The sequence below is a fragment of the Rattus norvegicus genome, chromosome X (assembly GCF_036323735.1).
Source record: "Rattus norvegicus strain BN/NHsdMcwi chromosome X, GRCr8, whole genome shotgun sequence".
In the NCBI taxonomy this organism is placed as follows: domain Eukaryota; kingdom Metazoa; phylum Chordata; class Mammalia; order Rodentia; family Muridae; genus Rattus; species Rattus norvegicus.
In genome coordinates, this window is record NC_086039.1 from 136,821,726 (window position 1) to 136,849,112 (window position 27,387).

Here is a 27,387-nt window from a genome sequence, read left to right on the forward strand (position 1 = left end):
TTTGGAAAATATGAAATTGTTTTACAAATGGAACAAGTATAAATATTTATATAACAGACGCACATAGCACAATTATTGAAATGAGAAAAGATTAATCATTGGAAAAACCAACAGAGCTTCATGTGATGTATTTTTCAAATTCAATACCCTTCCTAACCTTGCCCTTTTCATTTGTTTCTCGGGGCAGACTTGTTTTCATTAGAACTTTGGTAACATGGGCTGCTGGGAAACTAGCCAGACCTCAACCTCTATTCCTTTTTCTTTTCAGAATAGGACACGTATTTTATATCTGAAGATTCATTTGGAAGCCATTTAGGTCATCATTTGGATAGGCTTATTTTAATTCGATTCCTACTGGTGTTTGTCTTTGGAAATAGAACAGATGTGGATGGTAGGGTGGATTCATGCACATTGAAACAGCCCTTTTCCAAGAACTGTAAATCCTCTGATTTCTAAAACATTAGAGATGAACTGATAAACCCTTTCATGGGTACCTGGTGACCTAGGTGGCGCCATCCATATTAATTTAAATGATGCAGTGATGGATTTTAGTTTCTCTTTCTCTAAAATGTTCTCATTTGTGTCCTTGATTGTGTTTGCTTTTCAATATGCTACACTTCTTTGTATAGTATCAGCTGTAAGACAGCAATAATAATGACAGCATCTACCCTACAGCCTTGTTGAGAGATCTGATTTACATAAAGTGCTTAAAATCATGCAGTAAGTATTCCAGGATGTGAGCTACTGGGCTGGCAAGATGGCTCATTGTGTCAAGGTGCTTGCCACCAAGCCTGATGACTTGAGTTCAATTCCCTAGAAAAGCAGTTCTCAACCTCTGGGTTGCTACCCTTTGGTAAACGTCTATCCCTTCTACATTACAACTTACACAGTAGCAAAATTACAGTTACAGAGTAGCAACAAAACAATATTATGGTTGTGGGTCACCACAACATGAGGGACTGTATGAAAGGGTCCCAGCATAAGGAAGAGTAAAGACCACTGAGCTAGACTTACATAGAGGAAAGAGAGAGAGCTGACTTCAGCAAATTGTCTTCTGACCTCCAAATGTGTCTATATTCTCCTATTCTCTCTCTCTCTCTCTCTCTCTCTCTCTCTCTCTCTCTCTCTCTCTCTCTCTCTCTCTCTCTCTCTCTCTCTCTCCCCTACGCGTACACACACACAATGAATAAATATATTAAGACTTCTAAAAAATAAACTGTGATCTATTGTTATGCTTAACCTAGCATGTTAACCCAGCCTTCATGTTCTGTCTGCTGACTAACTTTGACGTCTGCTCATCTTCCAAAGTAGGAACACTGACTTTTTTCTTGCTTATTCTTTCTTTGCTATTTTACCACATCTGAATAAGTAGGCCCTATTTGTACTTCCTACTTCTACATCTTCATTTCCTCTCCAGAGTGAGCTTTCTAACGTGCAATCCTGGCCACTGCTTTTTTTCTTATCACTTGTATTCTCTCACCACCTTCTCATCATCCAGGCACACACACAGACACAGGCAGGCACCCCCACACACTCACGCATGAGCACACATACACACACTCTTAAACTTTTGCACCAGCAAACCACAGTAGCATTCAGTCTTGTGGTTCTGTTCCCTTGCAGTGTTATGTTGATCCTATATAGTGTTATGTTGCAAAGGATTTGAAGACTCTGACCTCAGTGGAATGGTCAGAAGAATGCTGTCTTCCATGGGGAGAGGGACAGGAAGGGGCTAATAGGTAGATAACATACTTACTTCAAATGTGTAGGACCTAGGGGTTGGGGATTTAGCTCAGTGGTAGAGCGCTTGCCTAGGAAGCGCAAGGCCCTGGGTTCGGTCCCCAGCTCCAAAAAAAAAAAAAAAAAAAAAAAAAAAAAAAGACAAATATGTAGGACCTGCCAAAGGATCAAGGCCAAATTCACTGACAGGACCAGGATGGCCCTCATGCTACACTCTCTAGCAAATCTTCCCGTTTTATTTCTAACTTCCTTCTGTTCCAGCTATACCACAGAAAAACTCCAAACTCTTGCTTGTCTCCATGCCTTTACTCATACCTGCCTGCCAGGTTTCTCCACATTTCACCTAATGCCATATGTTGTTTCAAACTCAGCTTGCTTGACCATTCCAGTATGGGTTTGCAGCTTTTCCTTTGTGTTTATATAACCCCCTGTGCATGCTACAGTAAGTACTTGAACAGCACGCAGTAGTCTAATTTTCTGGCTAGGTATGTATACCTTTTTCTGTTGTCCTCTTTTCTTCCCACAGTCCCAACCAAATGATATTGGGACCAAGCAGGTATTGTGTCCATTCATCATTTGCATGGTCAGGACCATGTAACGGACCCTAATTGAGCACTAATTATGAGCTAGGCCCTGGGAGTTACCTGACCTCAAGCTGCCAGGAAGAATATTAACAAAGCACTCTGCCTAGGGTGAAGCTTCTTGGGAGGGAGAGGTGCCTCTGAAGTGAATTTAAAAGATGCAGAAGGGGAAATAATTATGGGCTAAGAGATCAGTCTGTACAGAATATTAATGGTCACTTCTTATTGAAACCTATCAAAGAAAAGACACTCGACTAAGTGTTTTATGTGTGTTACAGAGGACTTTACAAAGTTCCAGACAGGCTTCAAAGACTAAAATGGCATTTTGTGAAAACGGTAAAGTAGCTGGACTACAAGGTGGGGTAGGGGTTAATGGGAGTCAGGACTGCCGAAGGTTTGAGCCATATGAGGAAGGATAGGTTCCAGTATTTGGCCTCACTGTCACTCATCCCTTCCTGGAATCTAGGGAGAGCATGGAGGACAGCTTTTCAGCTCTTAGCTGGATACTGAGAAGATTCTAACCTCTCCTTGACAGAAGGCATCCCTACTTTACTCCTTAACTAAACCTGCTTCCAAGTTCCCCTTTTAGCAATTTTAAGCTAAATTAGGGCTTCTGTTTTTAAGCTTAGAAAGGGCTAGAATACAATATGCATGACTCCACAGATACTGCCAAAATCATCATCACTGTCCATTTCCCCACAGTTTATCTTCCTTGCTCCAGACGTCATTCCAGATGAAGTGATATGTGGGGTAGAAGTAAAGACAGAACAGAAAGAAAACAATAGAGAGAAAAATTCATGGCTCTACAATCTAAAAATCTATGACTCAGAAAGTAGCGTCTCAGATGTAGACTAAGAATGTTCCTGAACTTGTAAACTAACAATCACAAAGTCCCTGTGCTTCTTTTCATTGTAGATTTAGTCTTTCAGTGTTGTGTGTCTCAGACAAGTTCAGAAATCGACAGGAGCAGAGTGTGGCCATGCAGCTACGTGTGTATGTGGAAAATGGGCAGTTACTTGACCACCCTGGGGGAGAACCTCATTTCTTAGTTTCCTTAGTTGGTGCGGTATGTGAGTGTGAGTATTGGTGGCTTACATGAGTGTGAGCAGTGCATTGCCTCCCTGCACAAACAAGAAAGAAATGTTGAGCAGAAGAGTGGGGGTGTGTTCCAAATTTAACTTTCTTTCCAACCTCTACCCATATGGTTGATGGTTTTTTTTTTAAATGATCACCAAGCCAACAAAGTGTAATTTGATATTAGGAGTCCCAGTCTCTGTGAAACCAAAGCTAATAGCAGCACACAGGATCAACATTTGTCCTAATGCCCTTTGATAGAGGCTAAACTCTCCAAGTGGTCCTTGCCTCTCTGCCTCTGAGCTGACCTATCAAGACTCTCATCCAGATTGGGGATGGAGCTGATGAGATTTCTATTGGTTAAGTGAGACTTCAGAAGGAATCTGTCAAACTCAATAAGGAACAAAGAGCATTGGGAAAGAACAAGTTTAGGGATCTGGTTAGCAGTCTCAGAGCTACGTAAGTTTCCAAGCCTAGGATTCCTAGGAGTCAAAGTGACTAAAAATGAGAAGCTCTTTCATTTGTTAGCATAATTTTGGAAGACAGGAACTTCTCTCTATGGCGGAAAGAACTACTGCTTTAAGCTAAGAGCCCTGAAGGATAAAAGAAGGGTGAAGCAGAGAAAATACATCTTTCTAACACACCTCCTCAGTGCAGTGGTATGCTAGTAAATACTTAACAACGGGCTCTCAAAACAAGAAGTATGCATGTCCTCTATTTGAAGTTTCATTGGAATGAAGGACAGCAAATGATTTATAGATAGAATATATGATACTATTTATAATAAGTTTCATATAGGGAATGGTTTTTACAGAATGCTTTCATTGACCTCTCCTTTGCCAGAAGTTTGCATCTATGACTACATTATACTGCAACTGATTATCAAATACATTTCTACAGGAATGTGAGTTGCTAGACTGGTTTACATTAGGGAAGCTCTCGGAAGTGAAGAAACAAAGTATCAGTGGGACTTCATTACATCTGTGACCAGAGGGAGATATTTACTATTAGATAATAGGTTTCTAATTTGGGGAGAATATTCTGGAAAAAAGTGTTCTGTTCATGATGATGTGATAACTACCCCTAGAAACACAATTAGAAGTACAGGTTAGACTGAACTGAGAATAGGACCCCCGTTGAAGGAATCAGAGAAAGAACTGGAAGAGCTTGAAGGGGCTCGAGACCCCATATGTACAACAATGCCAAGCAACCAGAGCTTCCAGGGACTAAGCCACTACCTAAAGACTATGCATGGACTGACCCTGGACTCTGACCTCATAGGTAGCAATGAATATCCTAGTAAGAGCACCAGTGGAAGGGGAAGCCCTGGGTCCTGCTAAGACTGAACCCCCAGTGAACTAGACTGTTGGGGGGAGGGTGGCAATGGGGGGAGGGTTGGGAGGGGAACACCCATAAGGAAGGGGAGGGGGGAGGGGGATGTTTGCCCGGAAACCAAAGAATTATTATTAAGTATTAAATAAATTAAAAAAAAAAAGAAGTGCAGGTTAGACCACTCACATTTCCCCCATCACTCCCTTACAGCTAAATTCTAGGCAATCAACACAACAGTAACTCAAGCCCTGCCTTACTGTGTTTGTTGATTTCTAAAGGAGTAACTACTGCTGTCACGGTCACCATCAAGCTGCGAATGTGCTGTCACTTGGGCAAAGCATACAGGATTTCTGCCTTACACACACAACAGACATAGTTAGACAATGGGACAGTGTAATTAGCATAGGATGACTTTGGAGAATCATCCTTCTTTGACTAGAATTTATTTTATTACAGATTTATAACATTTACTCTCTATTGATGAGAGATGTATCTAACCGGCTCACAGAAATTCTGAAGTCCTAACAATTGGCTTGTATGATACGTGTCGCACAATTCAAGCAGACCACGGTCTCATCCTATTCAGACTGCTTTTGAGTAGATCCCACCAAGGTAAGGAGGGATGGCAAGCAGACATACACATGGACAAGCTTCTTTTCCCTGCTCAAAATGCACCCCGCTACTCTGCTCTTTATTGCTGATCTGTAAGAAGATAACAGAAACTGAAAGTCAGCACTTAAACTTTTATAGCATCTCGACAGATACTTTGGTCTGTTGAATCTCTTAATTAAAAATTGTGGTTTATCTTTGGCGGACCTTTTGGTATTTCCTTTTTCTAGTAATGTATCTTTATTATATTCTACAAAAGTATTGGTCCATGATTGCTTTGGTAGAGGGAGTTCTGGATCATAGATTGCTTGAGATACACTACTTTATTCTCTGGGACCGAAAGCAGATTGGAGCGGGCAGTGTAGGAAATGAGTGTGAACCAGATAATCTAGATCTTGATAGTTCAGCCATTTAGGCTAATTGCCTGAGGCTGGGGTGGAGGGGCTCTATTCCAAGTCTGTCTTCTAACACAAGGGCAAGAAGGCCACAAGAGTGTAGATAATGAGGAAGAAGTAAGATCTATAAGATCTCATAGAAGAAAGCAATTCCATAGGCTGCGAGTGACAGAAGATGCCGACATGATTTTCTGGTAAAATCTGTGCCGTTCTTAAGGAGCCATTTGCTTAGAAAAATAGTTACAGAAAATTGTAATTGGTGACACGTGCTCAAATACAAATAAGCAGGGATTCTGTTCTCTATTCTTTCCTCCCTCTAGGTTGAAAAGCCATTTTGTTCTACCATCATTTGCTTTTCCTCTACTTACATATAGCCATGCCACCTCAGAGCTTTTCAATGTCTTGGAAATGGAGATTTGACAGAGGTATTAATCCACACTCACTTTATACCCATTAGACTAATCTTCCAAATACATTTTGTTTAATGAATACTACACTCACTCCCCTATAGTCAAGAGCTGATTGTTTCCTACTGCAAGTCATTCCTTCCACCGAGGAATTGCTGAGAGGGTAGGAGAGTTCATCAGTCAAAGTATTACTCCTTATAAATTCCATGCGTCGCCTCTGGTTCTACACTCATCATCTTCCACGTGTCTGACTGCTAAACCGTGGATGACGTCCACATGTCCCCAGTCCTCATCTTGTGTAGACTGAACACTGATACTTAATTCCACTGTCTTCCCGTTGTCACTGCTCAAATTCTTCCTTGTACTTCACACCCTTCTCTTGATGCTCTTTCCTCATAGTTGCTCACTTAGTGCCTGTCCTGACTTGCCTACTTGACCGAGTCCCCTACACCTATGTGGAGTACAGTGATCTCTTCTCCCAGGCCTTACAGGTCCAGTTCTAGGAAGCTAGAGCAGTCTTGGAAGGAGGAGTCAGTTCATAAGACAGTGAGAGTGGGAACACTTTGCTACCCTGACAAATATGGGGTGAAAGCAAGGAAATGTGAAAACTAAATATTGCATGTGGGGTTTGGGATGTGGCTCAGTGGCAAGGTGCTTACTTATCAAGCGTGAATTCCCCAGTCCTGTAAAAAAAAAAATCATACCAGCGCAGCGCTGCACATGGATAATTAAAATAACCAGTCACTTTGTGATACTGGGGATAAAACCCAGGACTTCCCACATGGTAGGTAAGCATTCTACCAGTGAGCTGTCTGCCTCTGGCCTGAAATGTTTATTAAATGAAACCTACTAAGCAGATGTGGGCGTTGGGGGTGGGAAGCTTCGTGACTAACAGCTGAGTCCTTAAGGTAAAAATGGGGGCAGAGGACTGAGCATAAACAGACTTTCCTAATTTGTAGCTCATTGATGGACTTGATCAGCAATATAATTACCAAGTAAATAAAAGTCGAGTAGAGGCTTTCCTCCAAATTCTGGTGTCTGGGATAGTCTGTGAGCAGGAGGAAATCTCATTAGCACCTTCAGGATAAAAAGTGTAGATATAGGATGAAAAAGACATGCTTGAAACTCTCCCAGGAGCTCATGGGTACTTGAGCAAATCACTTTACTCGGAAAGCCATCCTGAAGGTGCTAATGAGATTTCCCCCTGCTCTCACACACAGGCTGCCTGCAGATACACGCATTTGTAGGGCAACCTCCACTCTGTTTTCATGTACTTGGTAATTATATCACTGCTTAAGTCCACCCACAAGTTACAAATGAAGAGAGTCTATGCTAACACTCCCGTTCTTACCTTACAGGCTTAAAATCAGCCATGTACATTAGGATTTCTTTAAAAAATAAAAAGATAAAAATCAGTATATTTGGAAATTATCAGAACTATGAATTTAAAAAAAGCTGACATGGTGGTTCACGTTTGTCAGCACAGCCCTTGAAAGGCTGAGGCACAGAGGATCGTCATGGGTTTGAGGTGAGTCTAGGCTACAGTATATAACTGTGTCTCAAAACAAACAAAACAAAACAAGACAAAAATGACCACCACCATCACAACAAACCAAACAAAAAGTCCATAAAATAAGAAAAAATCTAAATTGAGAAAAACTCAAAGATCACGTTATCAGATCACCATCTTTTTTTAAACATTAGCATTGATTTAAGTAGAAATGCACATCTTTCTTTCTGCTATCTTTTCCAGAATGTGGGAGCATTACAATTGATGCACTCCAATTCATTGTCCCAGATCCCTCAAGGATATTAGCCCACAGGAATCTCTTTCCTTCTGCTTGCCAGCACAGATAGAAGCTTCGACATTGTCACTTTCTACCTGGTTCTTCCTGTATTTATCTATAAGCTGAGGACTGTCGCTGGCTGTCCCCTTCCTTTCTATCTAAACTTACAAAGTTTAGTTGAGGCTGTCACTGAGTTGGTCAGCATTGTTTCCCACCTCCAGAGGAAAACAATTACAACCCAGGTAGCCAAATTTATAATTAACATTTTTAGTTGAAATATGATTACAAAATGTAATAATTTTAAGTTGTTCACAGGGGGAACACCATCATGGAGGCAGGGGGTGGGAATATGGGATGGGGGTTTTGGAGGGGAAACCAGGAAGGAGGATAATATTTGAAATGTAGATAAAGAAAATATCCAATAAAAAATGTAAAAATAAATAAATAAATATCCTTGATGTTGGTCTATGGTGGCCCACATCTTTAATTTTAGCATTCAAGAGGCAGAGGCAGGCAGATCTCTGAGTTCAAGACCAGCCTTGTCTACAGAGTTCCAAGGACAGCCAGGGCTGATACACAGAGAAAGACTGTCTTAAAAAAACAAAGCAAACAAGAAACCAATGAACCAACCAACTAAAAGAAAACAAAACCACAAAAAACAACCAAGCAAGCACCCACAATTTCCCTGGATATAAAGGCATCATAACCCAAGGGTCCTATGGCACAATATCACAATAGAGACCTGGAAAATCAAATGTCAGAATAATCTCATCCCAAATAACAAGCTCCTGAAAATACGACAAACTCTGGTGACTTTATAAAAAGATTTCGACTTTTCTTCTTCCCATCTATCATCAGCTTAGCTTTGGTAACTCCCTAGTCAATACTAAGACATTTGAAAGGCTCCTTTCTTGGTATATGTCTCAATTGTCAGGTAATATCACTGCTAAAGCTCACATCTAAGTCCTTCGTTGTAAGCCGGAGAAGCTGTACAAAGCTCTTAGGGAGAGTTGAGATTGGCTGTCTTGTCAATCTATTAGCAAGAAGCACCTGGTCTGTGTGTGGGAAGAGTGTTATTACAGTGAGCTTTGCTCCCTTCAGCTTCCCCAAGGTATTAACTCCCTAAAAGCAAAGACCTAGACATGAAAGCAGGCTGCTTATAGCTAAGAACGAGGTATAATAGAAAGCATCAAGGGCCCTTTCTTGACCCTCCCCAACAAGCTGTCCACCCCTGCCCTTACTGCCCTACTCCCACCAAAGAAAACAAACTAGAATTAGCTGTGATTTCTTCAAGATGTAGGCACTTACTACTGTTTCCACTCTGTGGGTATTTGCACAACTCAGCAGACATAGCTGTCATTGTTCAAATACTTTCTTATGTTAGACCACCCTGGGTTCAAAACAAGTTAAAGAGTAACTGAATGCCCCCTTTTTAGGAATGGAGGAGAGGATACATGTATGATGGACATTATTGGACAGAACATTTGGACCTTTTTCATTTTAGTTGGAGGCTTTTGGAAATAAAAGTTATTTAGAACCCAATAGTATACTAAATGATAGATTAGTTAAAATGGACACTCTGCTTTATCATTTTATAAAAGTTTCTATCCACCATCACATGCTGGGCAGGCATGTGATCAGCACTCTCACAAAGGCAGAAACTGAAGTTTTGTGGAGCTAAGGGATGCTGTCTAAAAGTTACCACATTGGGAAATAGCAGGTCCATTTTCCTTGACTCTGGACTACATGACGTTTTTAATGTTTGAAGCTTCAATGCCCTATGTATTGAGAATGTCCCCATTCTCATTAGATAAGACCCACTTCCTAGTAGAAAGATTGACTCCTTTTGCATTGAAACCATGTATTCAAATCCTCTTAAATACAAGATCTTGCCTAAGAGTTCCAAACATGGATTACTTAGCTAGAAGCAACATGTAACTTAAGTGTCAAAGGTTGCTCACACTTTGGAATTCATTTTGGGAAACTACTGTAGTGTTTGACTGAATTTGTTGCCAACTGGCAAATGTAGATAGATTATATTAGTGCTTCTAATGTATTTTGAGCACAGCACTGGACTCAACACGTCACCCATTACAACAACAGCCCCCGCCATTCGGTCCTCCAAAAGCTCTCTGTCTGCAGATGTCACCTGGGATAAAAGGCCTATCATAAATTTCCTTCGCTGGTTTTATTCCTTTCACAAGTCCAACCCATCAATGAATTTCTTAATACACAGTGCTTAGCAGCTCCGATTTGTGAGGATTTGACTTGACAGTTTAGAAGAATACATAATTGAAATGCCCATCCCTTTATTATGCCACAAGCTTGTTGGTTGTACTTGACCATTAAACAAAATGCATGGAAAAGAGACCGAGTGTGGTGGCACATGCCTGTGATCTTATGATTTGGGAAGTAGGTATAGAAAAATCAGAAATTCAGTGCAATTCTAGGTTGCCTAGTAAGTTGAAGACCAACCAGAGGTACATGAGTCCTTATCTTAAGAAAAAATAGAAGTAAAAATAAAAGTAAGTGGCTTTAAAATAGTTCCTAATCAATATTTATTTAAAGTTGTCATTTTACCTTTCAAATATAAACTAACTGCAGAGAAAGAATATCTGACACAGAACTATTGGTTCTACTGTTGAGAAATCCTGTAGCCACTTCTACAAGACTTCTAGGAGGAGGTAGGCTAACAAGATCAGTCACTACCTAACCCCAGAGAGAAGAATGGTAAAAGGAACCTGCATAGGCCTAGGTTTCATCTTGAGACTCGTGTAGCTAATGAGCAAAGAACAGGTTTCATTTGCAGTCCCTGCTTGTATAGCCAAGAGACTGGAAGTTCTTTAGAGCAAGCATTTTTAGAAGAAATATCTGTGAAGACAAAATACTGAATTGGTATTAATACTGGTTAAAGCTTTGAAATCAAGTTGACTAGGAAGAAGTCAGTGTATATAGCTACAGGCTAGTTGCTTGATTTAAGTGGTCTGTCATGTGTTTTGAATAAATAGACAAACAAGAAGCCAGTTCTGAATTTCGAGACAAGTTCTCATATGGCCCAGGCTCGTCTCCAACTTGCTGTGTAGCCTGTATAGTAGAAAATAACCTTGAATTTCTGATCGTGTCTCCGCCTCCCAAATGATAGGATGCTATGTATTGATTACTACAGTATTTATTACTAAGACAGTGCTGATTTACATCCATAGGCTCTTTGAGTTCCTATCAGCATCCACAGAAACAAAAGAACAGCACCCAAGCAGGCATCTGGTTTTGAGAGTTGGAGTACTGGACACTGAGCTCTATGTTTTACATGTATTGTTTGTTTTAAATGTCCACAATGCTCTATAATAAGACCTAATGTTACCCCCATTCTCAGATGTGGAATCAGGAGAGGAAAGAGGAAGTACATGAGTGGTGTGATTTGAAAGTTCACATGCCCCCCAAAATTCACCCTGAAACTCAATTCCCCATACAACTGTACTGTGGTCGTGGGAGTGGGCAGCTGATAGGGATGTGTGAGCTCTGCTCCCATGCTGCAGATTAGTCCCTTACAACAGGACTGGAGGGAGAATAGTAAACTTGCTCATTTTCCCCTTCCATCTCTTCTACCAGGTGACGGATCAGCATTTGCACCTTCCACCATCTAGGAAAGCATCGAGAAGGCCTCTGGCAGATGGCAGATGCTGACACTTTGATGTTATACTTCCTAGCTGCCAGAACTGTGAGAAATTAATTGCTGTTCTTTATAAATCATCCAGGCTAAAGTATTTGTTAACAGCAGCATAAATGGGCTAAGATACTCATCGAGAGGAATACATACTACTCTTGGCAAGCCATGGGGAAAGCCATGGGGAAAGATGTAACTGTGGTCGACGTATTGCTTTACAGCCATCTCACCCGAAAAATTAAGGCAACAATCAGAAGAGTAGAAACCCTGAAAATTGCTAATTTAATTTAGAAATAAGAATTGCGGCTGATTGGGCTTGGTGGCCCATATCTACAATGGCCGCTGAAGTAGGAGAATTTGGAGCAATTCAAGGCTACCCTGGGGTATGCTGTAAAACTTTGTCTCAACCCCAGAAACCAAATAAACCATCAAATCATCACTAACAAGCCCATTCCTGAACAAAATAAAATCTGCAAAACACAAAGGCAAAAAGATGGAATAAAAAAAGGAAAGGATGGAGGCAGGAACATTAAAATGAGGAGCATTTAACAAAATTTAGGATGAGTTTTAAAAGTGAATATATGGGGTTGGGGATTTAGCTCAGTGGTAGAGCGCTTGCCTAGCAAGCGCAAGGCCCTGGGTTCAGACCCCAGCTCCGAAAAAAAAAAAAAGTGAATGTATGCCAGAAAGCTTGAACACACATAAAAAGTTCTTGGTGTATGAGTGTGCTGATGGCTAGGTGTAGGCAATTCTTTGTAAGAAGGCTGAGTTTCCTGATTGGAAATGTCAGAGTGCTTAAAATAGGGGAAATATATCACAGAAGAGAACAGAGAACCTGCTAGTTAGGTGGAAATACATAAAAAGGTATCCCCCAAAGACTCTTGTAAGAGTCTTGGCAGGAACCACAGCCAAAGAAATGATCACAGATTGTTGGCAGTAGATACGTCTGTAAGAATTGTTTAGGCATTGTCTTTCTGTTACAGATGGAGAAATTGACTCCTAAACACTGAAAGGGACTTTCATTAGGACACATGAGAGTTAGGAACAAAGCCCAAGAATAGAACTGTATTCCATGCAGTATATCAAGAGAAAAGAAGAAGCAAGCCAGGAAATCCAGCCAATAGGATCCCTCACTGGTTATGATGTAAAAGATCTGTTCAGGGACAAAAGGAAGACACAGGAGAACTGAACAGACTCTAAGCCATGCTCTTTATTCCCAAGTTGCCTTCTGGAGGAGGCAATTTGCAGTACTAAATGAAATGGTAAATGCACATCATGTTCCAAGTCAAGTTGACTAAGTAAATGGATGAAGATGAATCACCAGGACCACATGGCATCCACCCAGACTTTGGGTGAAATTATATAACAGCTAACCAATGTGTATAGCCTGTTGTTCCAAATAGCTATTGTGCCATGAGCGTGACAGATTGGCAATGAGTTCTTCTCCACAAGAAGTGTTTTAAAGGAGACCCAAGGAACCACAGGCTGGTAGAATCACTGATCAGGGTAGGCACATGTACTACTTTAGAGGCAGGGCACCATTTTCCCTGTAAATTAAATTAACTACCTTCTGCATAGTGTTTTCCAGTTTGCAAAGCCCTTAAGGTTAACCATACCCTACCAACTGACTAGAGTTCTTTGAGAGGATCAATGTGCATGTAAACAATGGGAAAGCCAAGGATGCCATCTAAGTACATTTGACAACGTCCTTGACAAGGATCCCTACCAAGCACTGCCTACGAAAATTAGGTCACTATAGAACATTTTTTAAAATGGACAGGGACAAGGCTTTCAGGTAGGAAATCCTGCTCTGAGCTGAGGACCAACGCTGCCACTAGTTAACATTTCGGTGAGTCGTCTGGAAAATCTTTATAATTTATATGGTCACAAGAGTTGCTAAATACAGGTTGGTAGGTTAAGACCCAAAGTGCTTCAGGTTTTGACTTTTTTTTCCAGATTATTGTATATTTATGTGGCATATACTAATTGAACAACTCTAAACATTTGACACAATTTGAGCATCCTGTTGGCTCTCAGGTGGTTTGAATTTTACAGTATTTTGGATTTGGGGCTTTCAGACAAGTATGTTTAATTTATAGCATAATACAAAACTCCTTTTTAATATTTTCATGGTTGTACTGAGGAGCAAAGAAAACAGTCGAGTAGACTTGTTTGAGAGTACTAGCCTCTGAAACCAGACTGCCTAGATGTCGATCCTGAATCTGCCGCCATGGAACTAGGAAATCACTCTAGAGTGTATCTTGAAAGCAGAGTTTCTTTCAATAATTCGAATAATTACATTCCATATAACCATTGTTTTTTTTTTAAAAACTTTAAGAGGGAAGCTAACTATTATGGAGCACCTTGTAGTCGGTATTGTCAACTGTTCCCTCGATATGTTCCTGCAATAGACCCATGATCTTAGGGTATGATCCTCATTTAATGAGTGGAGTATTAGAAAGGAAGTGATAAGACTTAAGGAAATCTTTTCTAAGTCGTACTAACATGTAGGAAGAAGTCAAATATATGCTCACTCTGTAGCAAAACCTAACTTTCTTGTCCCTGAATCTTATGTGAAATGTACTGTGGGGGTCAGGTATGATTTAAGAAGGAAGAAAAGAGGCTTATCTTTATAGACATAAACATGGACACTGGTATGAAGATAGAAACCAGTATAGCATGTTTATGGGGTTCATGGGGCATAAATACAGCTTTTAAAGCCGAAGTAAAAGGTGTATATGTGGCTAATGGTAGGAAATATGGCCAGAAGGTTAGTTAGGGCTAGACTACAAGTCTCTCCGAATTCTGTGGAAGATCAGAGCATTATCTTCAAAGCAATGGGGACAGGACGAAGGCACCTGAGCAGGGAGAGTATATAAGATGCTTCAGAAAGATTAACATGTCATCTGTGCATGATGAATTGTTGGAAGCCGCTGTCTGGGTCTGTAATTCTGTGTTTGCTAATTTGTACACCTAAGGCTCACAATAAAAATACTTCTGCCTTAGCCTGGAATCCTGGACACTACTTAGGATTTGACTGCAGTATCCTATGCAGGAGGATGGGAGGAAGGAATGAGAGAAAGCAGTGACAGAAACAGAAAAAAAAGACAAACAATTAGCATGGATTTGGTGAGCAACTGCATATAAGAAACAAGGAAGAAAAAAGAACCAAAGACGACTTTACTTTAAGTCCCAGTGACCAAGAAAAGAGTGGCAGCATTAGGAAAAGAGAACTTATCAAAGGAGAACCAGTTAGAGATAGTCATTTCAGACATTTGATTTCTGACACTTCAAATCAGGGAAAATGGTGAGAAAATCAGATATAAAACATTAGTGACTGAATGGAGGTGTGGCCTGGTAACTTAGAAGAAAAATTGATGCTGATTGTAGTGATTTTATGTCATCTCTACAGTAGCAAAACAAACAAAAGAAGACGAAACAACCTAAATATCTACAAAAGGAAGTTGGATAAAAAATACAAGTGTGTGTGTGTGTGTGTGTGTGTGTGTGTGTGTGTGTGTGGTGGAGCATGCCTGCATTAAGGGTGTTGCAGGCAGGAGAATCAGCAGTTCAAGGTCATTCTCCGGTACATATTAAATATGCAGTTATCCGATATTGACTCAAAAAGCAAAATACAATCCAAGAAATGGAGGAGCCATGTCACCATGCCCTACCCATGAAAGGAGCTTGAGGACATTATATTAAGAGAATGAGAGAAGAGCATTCAGTGTACAATTCTGCTTTATACGAGTTATGAAGCAGCAAAACTCAGAGGCCTCAAAGGAAAATACCATTATCCAGCGCTGGGGAGTGTCTGGGAAAATGAAGCGGCGCTGTTGAATGGGCAGAGTGCTTTCGGCATGCAAGCTGGAAAATGCTGGACATCTGCTCTTGACCAAATTGAACCTAATTAATAATGCTTACAGTGCACATAAAATTTTGTTAAGAGGGAAGATTTTAATGAAAAAGAACTGATTCCAAGAAAACATTTAAAGAGGGAGAGTGGATACAATGTGTGTGTTCTCTCTAGAGAAAATGGAAGAAGAGGCTTAAAGTGAGACCTCTGGCTGGCAACCAGCTTTCAGGTCCAGATCAGGAGAGATAGCAGTCAGTCAAGGGAATGAGGCTATCAGAGAAACAGGAGGCCGGGGACAATAGCTTTCAAACAGAAGCAACGTGCTGAGGAGGAAAAGGCTTGGTAGTGAAACTCTATCCCATGTAGAGAAATCTCAATCCTTCTCTGAGCCTAGCTTTATTAGGAAGGATTTATAATGCAAGAATGAATGTCAGTATGAAGGGACTTAGAATCTCTGAGACAACAAATATGAGGAGATTTGTCGCTGCTATTGCTGCTGCTGCTTTTGCATTTCCTTATTGACTCCGGCTTCTCTGGTACTTCTCCTTTCTATTGCTAGTGTCTGTACGGAGCAGCACAGCAATATGTCATAGAGTGTATGTCGCTGCTGTATCAGACTGCTTTGAGAAAAGGAAATGGACATATTGTTTGAAGAAGGAAAGATCTTCCTTTACAGTTATTTAATTGTTGGTCTGCTTCCTTTTGTGTGGTGTTGGGGATTAAGCCTAGTACCTCACACAGGAGATGCAAGCACTGTACCCCACTACAACCCTAAGATTCATTGTAGGTTTGCACAAGATCCCCAAGACAGCAATTTCTTTGCATAACCGAGAAGGCTTAAGGACGGCTCCAATGGGAAAACAGAACCTAGCAATCATCTCAATTGACTTTTGGACAATGAAAAACAGGACAATGCCTTTCTGGTCTCCCCAGCATCAGTCACAGATGGGGGGGGGGTTGGTGTGGGAAATCTACCTGAAAGCTTCACCTTTTAAGAGTATCAACTGTCCTAGAAGAGTTCAGGGCCTTGTGTGCTGCAGTGATTTTTAGCAGTGGTCTAGACAGCAGTTGAGCTTTTAGGCTCTGAGAGCGCCAGCTTTTCAGTCAGTTACCTGCAAGGAAGCGCAGTTGGTTCTTCACTTTCATCATGCCGTCACCAGAGCTCCCGATGCACTCATCCTCATCATCACCACAGTCTCCACTCTCAAGTCCTTCCTCATCCAGGCTTTTATCCACAACTTTACCCTTGGGCACAGACATGGTTCTCAGGAGCTGAAAGAGAATAACAGGTCTATAGAAAGTCTCCATAATTGTTTTTCTGGTAGGGTGAGAAGAATGTGTCACCATGAAGTATACATCTTCTAACAACTGTGTTCCGTGGCTAGTACATAGGAGCATGCACGAGTAGCTCTAGCTATGAGGGAGGTTAAAGCAAGAAAATGGCTTGGGTTCAGAGTTCAACACGAGTTTGGGTAACCTAGCAAGACTCCATTAAAAACCATCTTCAGATTTAACTATGTGCAAATTGCTTATATATTTTAGAGCTTCATACTTCTGGACAATTTCACAGCATTTGTCATGATTCCCTATACTGCTGTAAACCGCACCGAAGTCCGAGTATATATCACAGTTTACATTTCGATAACACTGTATCTAAGTTCCTTGACAGGCTAAGCATATGTATAGTCTATTTGGACACCAAGATCAGGAAAACGTTTCCTATGAAAGTGTACTAGAATGGCATTTACCTTCATTATGGGCAAACAACACCTTTTTCTAATGGAATAAACACAGACTTACAATTGTCACATCCCATATTTTGACCAGTTGAAAAAAACTGTAAACAGTTCTCCCTTCTGCAGTTTCAGTAAGTAAGGTGCTTTTAAATCATTCTGCTTTATCATAGCTGATATACTTATTAAGGGACATGCTTCTTTTGATCTTTGGGGCATAGTGTTTTAGTCATGTGGCTTAGTTTTATGGAATTCCTTTCATCCTAATGTCTCTCCGCTGACAGACCCATACTGGCAGTGAATGAGGGTCCGTTTTATTTTCCTCGTTATCTCTGTCTCCAGGGCTTTGTGCCATTATCCTCAATTCCTGCTCCAATTGCTGTCTCATCAGCCATTTTTGGTCCTCTAGGTCCCACCCCTCCTTGTTCTTCAGTGAGAGCTACTGATGATTTTTTCTTGATTGGCAATTAGGCAAGACTTAGAATAAACATGGAGGAAAGTCTCTGGACATGCCTGTGAAGGATGTTCTAGATTAGGTTAGTAGAGGTGGAAAGATCTACCCTACCTGTGAATGCTACCCTCCCAAGGTTGGAGTCTCAGACTGAATAAAAAGAAGTCCCATTTGTGCTTTGGGACTGTGGATAAAGTGTGGCCAGCTGCCTCATGCTCTTGCCAACTCTTAGTCTTCTCCTGAAAGCTAGAGTTTTATTGTTAGCAATAAATATGAGTAGTTATTTTCCTCATGCTGATAGCCTCTCTTTGCTCTTTTTCAAGAGAATGATGTACAAACAGAGTTCCTTGACACGCGCATTGGTGTAGAGTTGAAGCAGACTTTGTGTACTTCCCATTTCATAACCCAAACTATTATGGAATCCAAAATCACAAATGATGAAAGGGGGCTAACTTTAGTTCACATCACTAATCTCCCAAGAGTTTCCTTGGGATGCACACTGACGTATAGCTGAGCCATAACAACTTTGTGCACTGTCAGTTCTTAGCCCAAACTAATAAGAAATTGCACTTAAGGGTTGAGGTTTCATAAATTCAGTAATTTCCACAGCTTCAGCAACAGTATTCTTAGGTGACTGCCACTTCTTTTCCTGAAAACATATGTAATGATGACTATGGTGACAACTGAATTTTAGTGTCAATACTTTTATTTATACAGTGGTACCAACAGTTTCCCTAGTCAGTGCTTTGGCAAATAGCAACACAGTAAAAACAACAAATAAAGTTTTAGTATTGTTGTGAAAGTAGTTTTAATCTTGTGGCCCTCTGGAGTTCAGGGACTTTTAGAGTCCATAGATCATTCCTTGAGAATGGTGAGTCCATGCTAGAACAAACATCACTATGGTTTAACTAAAACTTCAAATCTATCCTTAACCATTATTTCATATGGGAACATTGCTTTGACATAAGCCTTTTGTGTTAATTTTCAAGAATGCATCCTTTGTGTATAACACGGACTGTTTAGATTAGAATTTTTTTACATGAGGAGATTTTGTGTTTTTTTTTTTTTTTTTTTTTGAGCTGGGGACCGAACCCAGGGCCTTGCGCTTCCTAGGTAAGCGCTCTACCACTGAGCTAAATCCCCAGCCCCCAGATTTTGTGTTTAAGTATATATTTGTGAACTTGCTATTTTTAAGCACATCTGACATTTGAGCTTTTTATTAATACCTTCAGTAAACATTAACTGAACACAGTATGAACTGTTGTTCATTTCTGTCTATGGAAAGGCTTCCAGAGCTTCAATCCAAGTTCAAGTGCCCTTAATAAAGGTTTCTTGGCAGATGATCATTATAATTCTCCACCTCCATCTCCTGTGAGTGTTTCTTTTATCTCTACCCCCTTAAATGTCACTTTCTATATGTAATATAAGAAATATAATATGTATATTAAGGAACTATCTGGCATACAGTAGACACTCAATAAATGTGCTACTGAATGGAAGCAAAATGAAGTGGCATGGTAGACCTTTAAAGCCACTTCTATAACCAGATAGAAAAGGAAAAAGCCTCAAAGCCAGGATTAATTGTAGAAGAACTTAGAAATGGGTAGCAAAAAACCCCCTTTAAAAAACGATTTTTATTTTATGTATACGCACGAGTGTGTATGTGTGTCATGTGTATGCTTGGTGCCTGCAGATGCCAATAGATGGTTTCTAAAATCCTAGAATTGGAGTTATAGTGATTGTGGGTCATTGTGTTGGTGTTGAGAACTAGATTTGGGTCCTCTGAAAGAGTAGCGATTGCTCTTACCAAATGAGCCATTTCTTCAGCCCAGCTGAAACTGTTTTGGCTGACCCTGGCTAAGACCAGTAGCTTATTTAAGAGGCCATTTCTGACCCTTCATAAATGTTTCCAGTATTATTGGATAGCTCTGTTAAAGTAAGGTGAGACTTGAAAACAAGGCCTTAAAATTTTCCCAAGGAGGTAGCACTGTAGGTCTTAAATTATGTTCATTTTGGAGGGAAATCCAGCATGCAAAGGAGATTATGACAGGTTTCCTAGTAATTTCACATGGACAGCCACCACGGAGTCCAGTCCTCACACACTAACAAAACAAATTCAAACCAGGAGAATTATTGTTTTGAAAGAGAATGAAGAAGAGTGTTGAAAGAAAGACAATGGGTCTGGGAAAGAATTGCCAATAAATGGATGTGGATTTAGTGCAGCTTTGATTTTAGCTCAGAAATCCAATCAGATAATTCTATTTCACAATATGGCCCTTTTGTTCTCTCACTACTTATAATGTCTTTCAGATTTAACATTTACTCTATAAAAAGAAGATTGGGAGAGACCAGTACATAAGCACAGGTAACACAACGAGCTTAGTGTTGTTGATGAACTGTTTGTCATTTGCACAAGATAGTATCCTGTCAGCTTTTAAAAATAAGCCCTTGGCTCAGAATCGTGATTAGCAATGTCAAATATTAGTAAAACACAAATCTGACTGTTTCATCCACTGTCCACACAGCCAAGCTCTAAACCTGAAGCATCTGCTACACATGGATTCACATATGCAGAATGGAAAAGACCATTCACAGCCCAGCATTTTCTATAGCTGCTACCCTTTGTTGAGCTGTTTGAGCTACTGTTACCGTTGGCTAAGCATATTGTAAATATATATACTTATGCGTTGGATTTGACATAAGGTCTTGCTATGTATCCCAGATTTGGCCTCCAATTTGGGATTCTCCTACCTCCATCTCTGGAGTGCTGAGACACCACCATATCTAAGTCTTGATTTTATTTTACAATTTTTTTAATGTGTAAAGTACCATGTTATGCTTTTCATCTATCTTTTTTCCTTTGCCTTGTAAGACAGAATCTTACTACATAGTCCAGGTTGGCCTTGATCTCATAATCTTCTTGCTTCAGTCTAGGACTCTGCCATGTATCACAGAGTTTGATTCTTAAATATCCCCCACATGTTCATATAATAAAGGTTTAGTCTCCAGAAAAATGGCCTTATTGGGAGAGGACAGAACCTTAAGGAAGGGGGTGGGGACAAGTGGAAAGAAGTTAGATCACTGGGCTCGTGCCTTTGAAGAGGACATCGGGCTCTCAGCCTGTCCTTAACCTCCTAACTGGCTTCGGTGAAGTCGATGAGGCAGCTCCAGTACAATGTACTCATTGCCACGATATTCTGCTTCTCCACAAGCCCAAAAGCAATTGACCATGGACTGGAACCTGTGAAACCATGAGAGGAAAAAACCCGCTTCATCCTTACTAGTTAACTAGCTCAGGAATTTTTGTCATAGCAACAGAAAGCTGGTTAATACAACATATAAATGGAGAAGTAAAAAGAAAGAGTAACAAGGGAGAAGCCCTTTGTGTGTAAAACTCTGTACTTTTTGTGGGTTTTTTTTTAAACTAAGGCTTTAAATTGATGACTTTTATATAGTAAATCTTGAATTTTCCAATCTTGCATACTTGGATTGTAATCCTGGTTTTCTCAGCAATTAAGCATTTTATTTTCAGATAAGCTGCTTAATCTCCCTTAAACAAAATGTGAGAAACAGTGTTTGCCTCAGAGACGTTTTATAAGGCATAAATAAGAAAACTGTAGTATTTGAACTGTGGTAAAAACATACAGCAATTCAGGAATTTATCTAAATTCCCTTAACAGTTTTTCAGCATGAAATGTTTGCATTATGGCTGTGTCTGACTTTCTACACAGAGTTATTCTCATCAAGTGTATTCATCTTACTTCACATTTTCGATCATTTCTTTTAGTAGAATTGCTAGGTTAAAGAGTAAGTCTGTAGACAACCATGGGAGTGAGAATAAAACTTCTATAAAAGTCATCTAAGTTGCTAGTTGGAAATGAGGCTCCCTGGGCTGGGGATGTAGCTCAGTGAGTTCTAGAGGGTTTGGTAGGTGTGAGATCCTAAGCTGGATTCCTAACATTTCAAAGACAAAACACATCTGCATTTCTAAATACACCTGTCTTCCAGAATCTTGATGTGAGTGAATCCCAGATGAGGTACTTTTGTTGTTTGTGTTTGAGGGGTCAGGTTTTAGAATGTTCCCAGGCTGGTATCACATTTAAGAGTTCAAAGATATCCTCCTGCCTCAGCTTCCTAAGTAACTGAGATTTAAGGTTTTTTTTTTAAAGATTTATTTATTTATTTATTATATATGAGTACATTGTAGCTGCCTTCAGACACATCAGAAGAGGGCATCAGATCTCATCACAGATGGTTGTGAGCTACCATGTGGTTGCTGGGAATTGAACTCAGGACCTCTGGAAGAGCAGTCGGTGCTCCCAACCGTTGAGCCACCTCTCCAGCCCGAGATTTAAGGTTTATATCACACTCTAATAAAAGTTTCTCAGTATCACTCTACTTCTTAGAAACTCTGTGGAGCTGGCTTTGGACTTGAATTGTGCTAGCAAGATGTACATGATTTTGCTTGTTGGAATTCTTGTTATTACTCTTCATACCAGTTTGTGAAAAGAGTAGAACACAATGACATTTTTCTTTTCCCTGAGGTATGGCCATCATGACCTTTTGCCCTCATAGCTAATAAAAATCCCCTTCTAAGGAGAATGAAAAGCCTCTTCTACAAAGGTGATTGACTTCGTTTGATTAGAAAAGCAAATATTGAAAAGTAAGCATAGAAACAGGTCCTCAGGTTCATGCAATAAAAGGAAACACAACCCTGACATAATTATGTAAGAAAATTCGAAACATGGTACAGGAAAAAAAAAGGCTTTCTAGAGTATATCGATTTCATATTCTTAAATACATATCCACAAAGGGGCAGTGCACCATGGGACAACACAATTTGGTCAACGTTCTTTTCATGCTTGGTTGACAAGAGAACAAAGATCAGAATAATATACTTCTTGTTCTTACGGGGATCAAATATGCTGCAATGAGTCCCATGGGAGAAACCCCTCTTGATCTGTCTATATGGTACAGACAATGTGCCTCTTGTTACTGTTCTGACTGTAAGGGCAAGAGTCTTAGCAGCTTTACACTGGACTGAGCACATGTTCTCTCACATAGTCACAAAGTCCTTTGGAATGCTGTCCTCCAATTTGTGTGGCAGGGAAGACTGCCATCCCCATTTTCTTCATCAGGGGAGCACTCTGAGCCTCAGAATGTATATAAGACTAAGTTATTGGGTGAATGATAAGAATCTTGGTTAAAAAAAAGTCTAAATTACTAGTTAGGTAAAGATATCTATCACTGATTCATTCAGCTTCCCCTTTTCAATTTGGTTGCCTTGATTTCTGGTAACTTCCTACTCTATGACATTTTCTTAGAGGGTAAGTGTTAACTATAACTTGATGGCAAAGACTTTTACTATTGGGTTCCCACCCAATAGTAAAGAAGGTAAAGAAAGGGCAATAAAACTAGGTGTGGTGTATGCCCTAATTCAGGCAACCCAGCAGCAGACGTAATTGGATCTCTGTGATTTAGAGGCTTGCATGGTGTACTTAGGGTGTTCCAGGATAGCCAAGGCTTCATAGTGAGACCCCTGTTTCAAAAGTAAACAAAACAAGACAGGGCAATAAAGCTACGTTCTTTTTCTTTTCTTTTCTTTTCTTTTCTTTTCTTTTCTTTTCTTTTTTTCGGAGCTGGGGACCGAACCCAGGGCCTTGCGCTTGCTAGGCAAGTGCTCTACCACTGAGCTAAATCCCCAACCCCAAGGCTACGTTCTTAATGATACCGAATGCCTCTGTCTTGCTTTCCATCTCCAGTGTCTTACATAACCAAACCGTCTCATCGTGAATGGGTTTGTTTTGATAAGCTTTGGCTAGCAGGTTAGGATGGAATCAATAATACCATTCCTGTTGCTACAAAGCTAAGAGTTTTCATTTACAAAATAATAAAGGACAAGCAACAAAATAGAGACGGTCAGTATGGGGTTTGGTACATAGTTTGGGTATCTAGCTGATGTCTCTTTGGCTACTCACAGACCTTCTTCTAGGCCTTTTTAGGTGGGGAACCCAGGTTACATTTTAAAGCCATTAAGCTGGGCTCACAAAACTGATTTGGAATTGTTTGGGTGCTTAGCTGCAAGGAATGGTTTGGGGGCACAGCTCTCCATGTCCACAGTAATGTAAACATACGCTTTACTGTTTGAATTTGAGTAGCATAAGCTAATGAGAAACAAATGTGGTAACTCCAACGAATCCTGGACTTTTTGGAATGCCAGTACGATTTACACATTGTGTTCACCCATAAGGCCTTGAATGTGACCCCTGCTTTGCCTGCACACTTTCTTTGAACAAATGCACCAAACCACAGCCACAAGTAATTGGAAACAATTGGAAACTCTGCACTTTTGAGATGAAGCCAGAACCTCAAATGCACAAGGTTAGAATTAATGGCTATATGTGTACTTTACACACCAAGGAGGCCATGCTGCAGAGCAGTTAAGAGTGTGAGCTTTGGAACGTAACCAGCATGGATTTAAATCTCTACCCAGCCGGTTTACTACCTGTGTGACACTGTATGAGTCACTTGCCCTTGCTGAGCTTCAACTTTCTTACCTGTAAAAATGGGGGCTAATACTATTAAGTCTATAAAAAATACAAGTACCAGCATTTACATTTCCGATTTCTGTGGATGTTTCTCTCACAGAATTTTCTTCAATTTGCAGTTATATATTTCCCTGTTGCATCTATAGTAGGCTAAAGAAGTGATGCAGTCTGCCTTGATTACCCGAGGCTAGTATGGCATTTGCCACAAAGTAAGGTGTTATTCAATTAGGTAGATGGATGAACATGGGAAAACACATACATTGTGCTTAGCGTATTTCCCGACAAGGCACTAAGTTCTCTGACATGTGAACTCTGCTGTGCAGGATAATGATAATGATCTCGAGAAAGAAGAGAAAGCAGAGGGAGAAGGGCCAGCAGCTTCCTCCACACCAACAGAGGTAAGGGCTTGTTGAATATGCCTTGTCAGAAAGGTCAAGTAAAGCGCTATGGCTGCACAACTAGGTACCAGAAAATCATCTGGGTTGGTTTTTTTCAAGTGTGAGAAAACCCACTTGAATGTCCCCAGTAAGGTAAGGAAAGGTCTGTGCACCAAGAAGTACTCAAGGATGTTTAGTTGAGGGAAAAGCAGGGGGACTGCCTGCTACAGGCTGTGCTTGAATAGGTGCCCCTTGCTGGAACTCTTCCACACCCATCTCTCAGCCTTCACATCTATTCCTCCTGCCACTTCTCACATCCATGGGTCCCACTGCCTCTCGGTAAGGAAACACGGAACTGTATGAAGACAAGGCTCTCCAGTGAATAAATATCTATATAGCAAGACAAACTGGATTGGTAAAGAAGTGCTGAGGATGGGATCTATGGAATTCAAACCATTTGAGATGACTTCTCTTGAGGAAGCCATTTACTATCTCTTGAAAATTTCCAGTCATGTTACAGATAGAGGTTGAGTTTGTGTTAACTGAAATGTTTGGGGCCAAGGGTGTTGAGATGGGTGCAAATACATGAAGAGGTATCCTAAGGATGGGACCCATGTTTAAATATAAAATCCATCTCTCTGCCATATTCACCTTACATACACAGAGCAAACAGAGTTTTTACTACTCCTGTGCAGGAAACAACGTATCATGCTGTAGTTTTGTGTTCATGGCCTCAGGTTGGCACTCAAAAGGTTTTGGAGTTTGGAGCATTTGAGTTTCAAATGACCAGATTAAGGGTTTTCAGTTGGTATCTTAAAACTGTACAGCCCTTTAGTCTTTCTTAGAGGGAAGGCATACCATGGGGGCTAAAGGCTTATACTCTGGAGTCAGAAAACTTGGCTCCAAATATGGACACCATCCCCTACCAGCCTTAGGACTGTAAACAAATTATTTGACTTCTCTAAGCTTTTTGTTTCTTATCTCTGAGATAGGCATGCTAATGCCTCTACTTGCACCTCATGCTGTGTAACTATGCAGACTGAATAAAGCACTGAGCTTAGTATGTGACACACAGTTCACACACTAAAACATTAGTTATATATTAAATACTCCATATTTATAAAGAACAGAATGAATTCTTAATTGTTTTAGGTATAAGCTACGATTCAGTTATAGCCTAAGTACAGCTAACTATGGGGAACAAGAATCCCTTACTCTTACTATTCTCTGATTACTAGTAGCATTATTTTAATAATTAAAACCACTTCTTTATCTGTCTTCTCAGTCGATCCTCTCCAGAACCCTAAGAGGCATCAGCAGAGGCATCATTAGCTTTATTTTACAAAAGTAGTATGTTGGAGATATTAGGAGAGATATTAGGCAACGTGTCTGTTTTTAGCCTAAATGCTTGTAAAAAGGCTGGACATCGTGGCGCTTACCCGTAATCCCAGTATTCAGGAGGTTGAGTCAGAAGAATTACAAGTTTGAGGCCAGCCTGGTATAGATAGTGAGATTCTGTCTCTGAAAACAAAATAAAAACTTTATGAAAGGGTATTTACTGTAAGACTTAGCTAGGGTCTGGAATAGTGCCAAAAAGAGGGACTTAATACTGTAGCCTTAACTTATAATAAACACAAGATCTGGACAATAATAGAAAGGAATGGATAAACGAATGGGTTAACAGCTGGAATAAGAACTGTATGCACTGAACTTTATGTTTTTCAGCCCCTATCTCTTCCTGCTATGACTGCCCTGATATACTAGCAGCTCATTCCCAGAAAGGACTTGGATGCAAAGGCTAAACAGTTAGACCAGATACATAGATAGGATGAGTGACTAACGGCCACCATTCACTTTATTGGGTGACACTAAGAGGCAGATGCCATACTTATCTCCAGATCCTGGATCTGTTATCTCTGGCAAAGTGAAGTAAAGTCCAAGAGGAGACGAAACACCTGATATTCTTAAATAACCGAGACAGCTAACATAAGAGGACACAGTAGCCTAAATGGCTCCATGAGGCTCCCGTAGCCAACCAAGGAGCCTCTTCCAATCAGTAGCCAAACACTTTTCTTAAATATTTTCTTTTTTTTTTCTTTTTTTTTCGGAGCTGGGGACCAAACCCAGGGCCTTGAGCTTCCTAGGCAAGCGCTCTACCACTGAGCTAAATCCCCAACCCCTAACACTTTTCTGTTAGGTTAGTCTGCCAGTCTGTTAATGATGGGTGGCATAACTCCCTCAAGGGTCTTCAGCTTTACTTGAATAAGCCTCTGTTTTAGAAACTAAAGGCACCATAGAGTTGCAATTATAAGAAAAGCTGCACCAATCTGCTCATCCCAGAGCAAGCCTAGGAACATAACAGAAAGGCAGGCCAGCAAGTCAAGCTTTCCTCTCGGGGGCACTGACCCAGAACATCTCTTTCAGTAAAGATTACAAGCATGCTTGTCCCAGTATCAGTTTTAAACTACCGCGAAATGCTATAAGGATGAAATATCATTTTATTTTTTTTTCTGGAAGGAAAACCAGCTTCAAAGACTTCTGTGAACCTCCATGCCACTGCTTGATTTTTAAAGGAATTGTCCCAGCGAGATGAGGGCCATCGACAGGAGGCAAAGGGTCCTGGGATGAGAGTGTACCAAGATATTACATATTTCCCCAGGGAACTGAGGGTACACAGACATGATCTTAGCATTTCCTACTGTCTGAGGGCATAAATGCGATCCAGTCCAAATAGACATCTTGTGGTTATACTTTTGGGAAATGAGAATTCTTGCCTCCAAAAATAGCCTCTATGTATGAACCACAGCAGCCATGTCATCAGGCATTGGGTTTG

At 40.4% G+C, this 27,387-nt stretch overlaps 1 protein-coding gene and 1 long non-coding RNA gene across 2 annotated transcripts in view; one reads left to right on the forward strand and one right to left on the reverse strand.

The window, feature by feature from the left end:
- Gpc3 (glypican 3) overlaps nucleotides 1-27,387 on the reverse strand; it is a 367,829-nt gene that overhangs the window by 31,956 nt on the left and 308,486 nt on the right. Inside the window, exon 7 of the mRNA NM_012774.2 lies at nucleotides 16,558-16,717. Coding sequence (NP_036906.2) covers nucleotides 16,558-16,717 — 160 coding nt within the window. The remainder of the gene's footprint in view (nucleotides 1-16,557; nucleotides 16,718-27,387) is intronic.
- LOC120099376 (uncharacterized) lies at nucleotides 5,189-27,287 on the forward strand. The gene is made up of 4 exons (XR_005498535.2): nucleotides 5,189-5,339; nucleotides 11,535-11,643; nucleotides 19,940-19,994; nucleotides 24,501-27,287. It is a non-coding gene; the product is annotated as an uncharacterized LOC120099376 (long non-coding RNA).